The 9,195-nt window shown below is 43.8% G+C and overlaps 1 protein-coding gene and 1 pseudogene across 1 annotated transcript in view; one reads left to right on the plus strand and one right to left on the minus strand.

Annotated features, from left to right (window-relative positions):
- The first annotated feature begins 2,534 nt into the window (after nucleotides 1-2,534).
- LOC126512124 (non-POU domain-containing octamer-binding protein-like) lies at nucleotides 2,535-4,274 on the plus strand (annotated as a pseudogene).
- Nucleotides 4,275-6,437: 2,163 nt separating this feature from the next.
- Nucleotides 6,438-9,195, minus strand: part of Vgll1 (vestigial like family member 1) — a 20,672-nt gene continuing 17,914 nt past the window's right edge. Inside the window, exon 5 of the mRNA XM_050159688.1 lies at nucleotides 6,438-7,701. Coding sequence (XP_050015645.1) covers nucleotides 7,658-7,701 — 44 coding nt within the window. The 3' untranslated portion in view covers nucleotides 6,438-7,657. The remainder of the gene's footprint in view (nucleotides 7,702-9,195) is intronic.

Below are 9,195 nucleotides of genomic sequence, written 5' to 3' on the forward strand. Positions count from 1 at the left end.
CATAGATTCTAAGGAATTTCCACTGAGAAGATTCTTGAGATTTTATTTAAAAGAGGAATATGGTATGTACTCACTCATAAGTGGATTCTAGCCATAAACAAAGGAAATTGAGCCTATAATTCATGATCCTAGAGATGCTAAATAAGAAGGTGAACCCAAAGAAAAACATAGTTATCCTCCTGGATATTGGAAGTAGACAAGATCGCTGGGCAAAAGTTGGGAGCAGGGAGATGGGGGTGGGTTGGGGGGAAGGGAAGATGGGGAGAGAGAAGGGAGAAGGGGTGGATTGGGGAGAGCTTGGGGGAATGGGAGAATTGAGATGGAGGAAGGGTGGATATGGGAGCAGGGAAATACATATCTTAACTAAGGGAGCCATTTTAAAGTTGGCAAGAGTCTTGGCTCTAGAGGGGCTCCCAGGTGTCCAAGAGGATTTCCCCAGATAGGTCTGTGGGCAGCAGAGGAGAGGGTGCCTGAACTGGCCTTCTCCCATAGCCACACTGATGAATATTTTGCATATCACCATAGAACCTTCATCTGGCGAGGGATGGAGATAGAGACAGAGACCCACATCGGAGCACTGGACTGAGCTCCCAAAGCCCAGATGAAGAGCAGAAGGAGGGAGAACATGAGCAAGAAAGTCAGGACAGTGAGGGGTGCACCTACCCACTGAGACAGAGGGGGCTGATCTATTAGGAGCTCACCAAGGCCAGCTGGACTGGGTCTGAACAAGCATGTGATCAAACCGGACTCTCTGAACATGGCAGACAATGTGGGCTGACTGAGAAGCCAAGGACAATGACACTGGATTTTGATTCTACTGCATGTACTGGCTTTGTGGGAGCCTAGTCTGTTTGGATGCTCACCTTCCTAGACCTGGATGGAGTGGGGAGGACCCTGGACTTCCCACAGGGCAGGGCACCCTGACTTCTCTTAGGACTGGAGAGGGAGGGGGAGGGTGGGGAGGGGGGAGCGAAATGGGAGGATGTGAAAATTTTAAATAAATAAATAAAAAATTTTAAAAAGGGAAAAAAAGAAAGAATGCTCACGAAAATGCCATTTCTGTGTTTATTTTCTAGAATCACCGCTGGTCTATTTTTTACCAAAGAACCATAGTGACATGCTATTTTAATATATTACCATTAAACTGGGATTGGATAAAATGATTGCCATCCAAGCATGAAAACAAGAGAGTTCAGATGCCCAGTATCCATGCAAAAGCCAGGCATGGTAGCACAGGCTCACCCTAACACTGGGAGGGATCAGGCAAAGACAGAGATCAGACTAACTAATTACTTCAATCACTGATGTTAACTGTGGACATTTTGTTAGAAAAAGGCCATCATTTATGGTCTACATGGGAGAAACCCCTGTTTATTGTAATTAGCGCTTTGCAGGACTGATTTCACCTTCAGTATTTCACCTTTCTACTGATTTCACCTTTCACTATTCACTTACAACACTGCTCTCGAGAATGAAAACAATGTTTAAATGGAAGTAAACTTCCATTGCATCTGCAAATGACATTCCCACTTGGAACTTTTTCTCTTTAGATTTATTTATTCTTATTTTATGTGAATGGATGTTTTACTTGCAAGTTGTGTCTGCACCAAGTGCATGCAGTGCCCACGGAGGCCAGAAGGTAGCAGATCCCACCCCTAGAACAGGTGCTGAGACTCAAACCTGGTATCCTTGAAAGATCAATCAAAGCTCTTAATAGCTGAGTCATCTCCCTAGTCCCTCACTTGGAACTTTTTGTTTATTTTCTGGATGAGTTTCATGCATGTGCATAATGACTTTTATTTTTGCCCCATTGACCTCTTCCATCCTCCTACTGCTTCCAGCGAAACCCTTCTTCCCAAGCAATCTCCTCCTGCTTCCGTGTCTTTTGTGTGTATTTGAACCACTGATTTTCATTCAGATTGTCTATCAACATTTCATCTTGGATGGAGTAGGAGGCTCACGTGGACTTCTATTTGGAAGTTTTAAGATGGTCTTTATTCAGGTGAATCAAGGCAATCAAACTGAAGACCCAGATGAAAATCCACGCATCTATGGACACCTGATTTTTAAGAAAGAAGCTAGAAATACACAATGGAAAAAGAACACAACTAATAAGTGGTGATGATCTAACTGGATGTCAGCATGCAGAAGAATGCAAATAAATCCATACCTATCACCATACACAAACCTCAAGTCCAAGTGGATAAAAGACCTCAACAGAAATTCAGATATACTGAACATGCTAGAAGAGAATGTGGGGAATAGCCTTGACTACATTGGGGCAGGAGACAACTTCCTGAGCAGAATATCAGCAGCACGGGCAATAAAATCAACACTTAGTAAATGGAATCTCATGAAACTGAAAAGCTTCTGTAAGGCAAAGGATACTGTGAAGAAGCTGAAACAGCAGCCTACAAAATGGGAAAAGAGGGTCGCGCGCTCTCTCCTCAGAACGGTGGAGGCCGTGCAGCATTACTGTTACTCTGAGCAAAGAACTGTGGGCAGAGGAAGTCGGGGTTAGAGAGGAATGGGAGACAGACACTTTGCTGTGCTCAAATCGAAGTCAAGGGTGCAAACATGCAGAGCAATAAAACCTTTAACTTGGAGAAGCAGAACCATACTCCAAGGAAGCACTATCAACATCACCACCAGCAGCACCAGCAGCAGCGACAGCAACCACCCCCACAATACCTGCAAATGGACAGCAGGCCAGCAGCCAGAATGAAGGTTTACCCATTGACCTGAAGAACTTTAGGAAACCATGAGGGAAGACTTTCACCCACCGAAGCCGTCTCTTTGTGGGCAATCTTCCTCCTGACATCACTGAGGAGGAAATGAGGAAGCTTTTTGAGAAATATGGGAAAGCAGGCGAGGTTTTCATTCCTAAGGATAAAGGCTTTGGCTTTATTCGCTTGGAAACACGAACCCTAGCGGAAATTGCCAAAGTGGAGTTGGATAATATGCCACTCCGTGGAAAGCAGCTACGTGTGCGCTCTGCCTATCATAGTGCATCCCTTACAGTCCGCAACCTTCCTCAGTATGTGTCCAACCAACTGCTGGAAGAAGCCTTTTCTGTGTCTGGCCAGGTGGAGAGGGCTGTGGTCATTGTAGATGACCGAGGAAGGCCCTCGGGGTGAGGCATTGTTGAGTTCTCGGGGAAGCCAGCTGCTCGGAAAGCTCTGGACAGATGCAGTAAAGGCTCCTTCTTGCTAACCACATTTCCTCGGCCTGTGACTGTGGAACCTATGGACCAGTTAGAAGATGAGGAGGGACTTCCAGAAAAGCTGGTTATAAAAAACCAGCAATTTCACAAGGAGCGAGAACTGCACAGCTGGGGTCCTTTGAGTATGAGTATGCCATGCGCTGGAAGGCACTCATTGAGATGGAGAAGCAATAGCAGGATCAAGTGGACCGCAACGTCAAGGATGCTCGTGAGAAGCTGGAGATGGAGATGGGGGCAGCACGCCATGAGCACCAGGTTATGCTAATGAGGCAGGATTTGATGAGGCGTCAAGAAGAGCTTCGGAGAAGGGAGGAGCTGCATAACCAAGAGGTTCAGAACCGAAAGCAGCTAGAGCTCAGGCAGGAGGAGGAACGCAGGCGCCGTGAGGAAGATATGCGGCGGCAACGAGAAGAAATGATGCAGCGACCGCAGGAAGGATTCAAAGGAACCTTCTCTGATGTGAAAGAACAAGAGATACGGATGAGCTATGGGAGGTGCTATGGGCATAAACAGTAGAGGTGCCATGCCCCCTGCTCCTGTGCCAACTGGTACCCCAGCTCCTCCAGGACCTGCCACTATGATGCCAGATGGAACTTTGGGATTGACCCCACCAACAACTGAACATTTCGGCCAAGCTGCTACAATGGAAGGAATTGGAGCAATTGGTGGAAATCCTCCGGCCTTCAACCGTCCAGCCCCTGGAGCTGAATTTGCTCCAAATAAACACTGCCGATACTAAATAAAAGTTGCAGTGTCTAGTTTCCCGCAACCCTTAAAAGAAAGGTTCTTTTTGGACTAGCCAGAATTCTACCCTGGAAAAGTGTTAGGGGTTCTTCCCAATAGATAGGTCTTCCCTGCCTGTAATACTCTAGGGAGTATGCTTGGAGGCAGAGGGCAAGGGAGGGGTGTTATTTAACAAATCAAAGTCTGTGGTATATTGCTTTCTCAAGTCTGTCTGGTGCATTCCTGAAATGTGTTGATTGTTGAGGGCCTTGAACCATAGCAAAGTGAACTCATAGAGCTCCATTAATCTTGATCATTCCTGTTTCCTTCTTTCCTTTCTTGCTTTCTTCTTCCATCCCTCCCTCCTTCATTCATCATGATTTAATTACTGTTTCATCTTTATTCCCCCAACCCCAGAGACACTGCCACATATATACCACAAAACCTAAACAGCCTTCAATGACCTAGCCCAATTCCTCCATTCACTCCCAGGTGAGAATTCAGACAAATGTCCACATGCGGTTCTGTTATATCTCATATATAACCCCTTCGTGTCCTAAGGAAGACATTTTCTCTTAGAGGTTTTCATTTTAGTATATCTTTAAAAAAAGAAAAAGTCTTGTGTTAACTTGCCTCCATGTTTTTCTTGGGTAAGGACTACTCAAGAATGAATGCCCTTTTCTGTCTGATATTGCTGTTCACAGCTTTTCTTGATAGGTCTGGTACAATCTTGGGAACAGGGTTGCTGTGTGTTGAAGGTCTGACAGTAGCTCTTAGCCTTGCCTATCTTAGGTAGTTACACTGTGTATTTTTTATTGGTGATTGTTTGATTTGTTCCTGATATTTGAAATTTTTCTGAGAAATGGAGCAGTAATGCAGCATCACCTTATTAAAATACATTTGAAGCCTTTAAAAAATGGGAAAAGATTGTTACCAACCCCACATGCAACAGAAAGCTAATATTCAAAATATATAAAGAACTCAAGAAATTAGACATCAACAAACCAAATAATTTAATTAAATATGGGATACAGATCTAAACAGGGAACACAATAGAGGATTCTTAAATGGCTGAGAAACAAAGAAATTATTCAACCATCAGGAAAATGCAAATCAAAAGTACATTGAGATTCCATCTTACAACTGTCAGAACTGCTAAGATCAAAAACACAAGTGATAGCTAATGCGGGCAAGGGTGTGGAACAAGAGGAACACTCCTCCATTGCTGATGGGAGTCCAAAGTTGTACAGCCACTATGAATATTGATATGGTGGTTCCTCAGAAAATTGAGAATGAATCTACTTCAAGACTAGTTATACCACTCTTGGGCATATACCCAAAAGGTGCTTCATAGTGCCTCAGGGACACTTGCTCAGCTATGTGGGAGTAGGGGTGTCTCTGACTTTTTTTTTAACCTGTTCTTGGAACCCTTTTCCTCCTACTGGGTTGCCTCATCCAGCCTGAATATGAGATTTTGTTCCCAGTCTTATTGTAACTTGTTATGCCATGTTCAGTTGATATCCCTGGGAGGCCTGTTCTTTTTTGAAGGGAAATTGAGGAGGGGTAGGTCTAGGGGAGAGGGAAGGTGCCAGGAGGACTGGGAAGAGTGGAGAGAGGGGAAACTTCAGTCAGGATGTAATGTATGAGAGAAGAATAAAAGAATAAAATAAAAGAAGAAAGATGGGCTTTGTTACCTTTCGTTTTGTTTTTGCTACGGTAGAGATAGGCATCGTTCAAACAGTGAGAATTTCCAGCCCTCTTGAAGCACGTTCATTTCTTTTAGCTTGTAAAGGTCAGAAAGGGGAGTGTGTGTTGCAGAGTGAGGGCCAACGTGAGTCAGCCCACCAGGCTGCTGTCAAACATCCCCAACTGTAGAGAGATGTGAATTTGGTTTCAGAACTCCAGCACTACAGGAGCATCAAGACTGCTTGCTCGATCTGCGGGGAACCTGCTGTTTCTGCTCCACCCCCACCACACACACACTCCACTAATACACCACCCGATAACCAACCAGTGCTTATGTGAGGCTATGCACAGTATGAAATGCCCAGCCACGCCTCCTATGTATGTAAAGAATGGGAAAGATTTTGGAGGCGGGGGTAGGATGGAACATTTTAAAATTGCAAAAGTAAAATGCCAAAGTGAATGTTAAAAAGCTCTTTGGAAGTCATGTGGGCAGCTGAAACCAGGACAGAGCTGGAAGTCTAAATCAGAGGGTGAATAGCCACTCATCTGGACAAGAATCTGCCTATATGTCAGAGGAGCATGGAGTCTGCCCGTCCAAGTTCTTTCGTCCCCTCTTAACTGAAGTAGAAAAATTGGCTGCCGTGTGTGTTTTTACTCAAGGCTAAGTTTCGGGGTCTTGTAGCTGAATGATAATGCTAACCTCCAGATTGTTTGGAAGTTTAAATGAGATAGTGGATGGCAAAAATAGACCCGAGACGAAAAGAAAATACTTAGAATGCAAGCTAGTGGCATCCAAAAACAGCATAATTTTATTATTCTTTACACTATGGGTTGTTGAAGAAGAGAAAGTATGTCATGGATGGGGGAGACTGATGGCAGGGGCTTCTGGGTCATCATGTGGCAAGAACCCGGGTCACACAAATATGATACATCTACCAGAATGGGGAGATAAAGTAAACCTCATCTTGTCCCTCCAACTTAACAAAAGCAACTGTGGGCATCTGCATGGATGAATCTAACAGATCAGTGCTTAAAAGAAAGTCACTGTCACCCAGATATTGCTAACTCTGAGCTTCAAGATGGACGTACATGGTCTGTATAGGCTAGTTAGGCTCCTTGAGGATGCTGCAAGGACCCCAACAGTCCAATTTTGCACCTATAGGGTGCTAGATGCCATGATCCTCATCTTCAGAGCAAGGCATTACAGAAACTCATAGAAGGGCAACCAAGAAATGGCTTGAATCTTCTAGAACAAGTTCTGCCCCAGCAGCAGGGCCCATGCTGCAAAAGGCACTTGGTTCAATCTCCATTTCAGATTTCTCAACAATGCCCCTTCGAATCAGTTATCTGGAACTGAAGAACTAAATTTTCTAAGCAAAATATTTTATTAAGGAGGTCCAAATGGAGATTTTTTTTCAGCTTCTCCCTAAAGTCTGGAGTCCAGACTTTGAAGATGGAGGGAGTCAGTAGCCTCAACCAGTTCCCTCATGGGAAGGGGAACCTTCTGCTTTATCATTTTTATTTGGCTTTTATCTGAGGCCGGAGTGAGGTTGAGTGCAGTCTGGTTTAAGCTGGAACTTTCCTTGAGCTGTTTTGATCTCTTTGATTTAGTCAGAAAAGCTAAACAGCCTCATAAAATCCCATGAGCTCAGGTCTGGTTTAAGGACACTGCTTGCGAAGCGGAGAGCTCATGGCTTCTAAGGCAGAGGGAGGGCAGAGGACACAGTGAGGAGGAACAATGGCCAGCAGGTGGATCTCTGCGCATTCCACCCCACAACAGCTCTTTCCGACATTTTATAGGCTGAGGATTTGCTTCTGTTTGAAAACCCCTGCCATCGGGCATGGTTGCTAAGGAAAAGCAAGGAAAAGCAGAGCAGAATTGAAAAGAGGAGCAATCTGTGCCTGATGCGATATTTCTTAGCAACAGGGACAGAAAGCCACAGTAAATTCTTTAGGGCTTCTGGATCCACAGTAGAAAAACATGATCATGCTGAGCGAAAAGGAATTCTGTTCTTCCCACCGAGGCTAATAAAAGTAGAGATTGCTTCTTCTCTCTGGAGCCTGTCTTCCTGGAAAAGAGGGTAAATGTCATGGTGAAGAAGCTAGTTTTAGAATCAACTGAACTGTCACGCATGGTGGCATGCACCTTTAATTCCAGCACTAGGGAGGCAGAGGCAGGAGGATTTCTGTGAGTTTGAGGCCAACCTGTCTACAAAGCAAGTTCCAGGACAGCAAGAACTATTTCATATAGAAACCCTGTTTCTGAAAAAAAAAATAACAAAGAATCAAACGAGCCCAGGCATGAGTCCAAAGTCACCAGTGCCTAGCTAAGTGGTCTTGGGCCACTTCCTTAGCCTATCTGAACTCTAGGTTCCTCATGTTGAATGGATGTATTAATAATGAATACTTTCTATGATTCTAGTATAAGACCATACACTGGATGATAATGCCAGCTGTATTTCTTATCATACTTTCTTCATGGTTATTTCCTTGATTAAGTACAATGTGTGAAACCTCAAAAAACAAACACAAAACAACCCCCCCAATGCTTACTTAGAGCCACATTGTCTGCAGCCTTGATTTTAACTGTATCAGTATCCCTTTCTCATCCTTAAATCTAAATGATGCACTTCATGAACCATGCTACGATATACAACATTTGCAAGTCTTTAAGATAAGAGAAATAATTCTACCATTTATCATACTTTTTATTTAATTTTAAACAATTTAAGTTTGACCTTTGCTTAATCGTCAAACCTTGTTGCAAATTGTATCCCTTGATCAATGCAACTTAAAATACCTTAAAATCAAATATGTATATTTGTCCTTACACAGATCCAAAGCATGTATTTCCCCTTAGCTCTACGTAATACACTTCTGAAGTTCTTTTCTGGGATGTGGTTTAGGATTCTGCTTTACTGTTACAGAAGTCTCAAAGGTAGAGAAAGTAGCAATGACTGCAGCCTGCAGTATGTCTTCCTGCTGCTTCGGTCACCACAGAACTATACAATGTCTGAGCTCAGAGACTATGCTGGTGGCTCTTATTTTTGCTCTTTGAATAAATTTGGGGGAAATAAAGTGCTTTCTAAAAAGTCCTATGCACTTTGATTTTGGATCTGTTTTATATTAGAGATAAACTCCAGGGCCTGCTAAGAAAACACTCTGGGCCAGCCATCTGTCACTGGGATGTACTTCTGAGACACTTTATACTGTTTCATTGGCTAACTATAAGTCATAGTTAGGGCTTATATTGTTGTGGAGAAAGACCATGACCATGACAACTCCTATAAAGGAAAACATTCAGTTGTGGTGGCTTGGTTACAGTTTCAGAGGTTCAGTCCATTATCGGTATGGTGGGCTATGGCAGCATGCAGGTGAACTGGTGCTAGCGACATCTTGATCAGAAGGCAACAGGAAGTAGACTCTCAATGGGAGTAGCTTGATCATAGGAGACTTCAAAGCCCACTCCCATAGTGATATACTTCCTCCAACAATGCCACTCCAACTCTAACAAAGTCACACCCACTTATAGTACCACTCCTTTGGGGGGCTATTTTCTTTCA

Source organism: Alexandromys fortis, unplaced genomic scaffold (assembly GCF_014885135.2).
Source record: "Alexandromys fortis isolate MF-2015 unplaced genomic scaffold, M_Fortis_MF-2015_v1.1 scaffold_95, whole genome shotgun sequence".
NCBI lineage: Eukaryota > Metazoa > Chordata > Mammalia > Rodentia > Cricetidae > Alexandromys > Alexandromys fortis.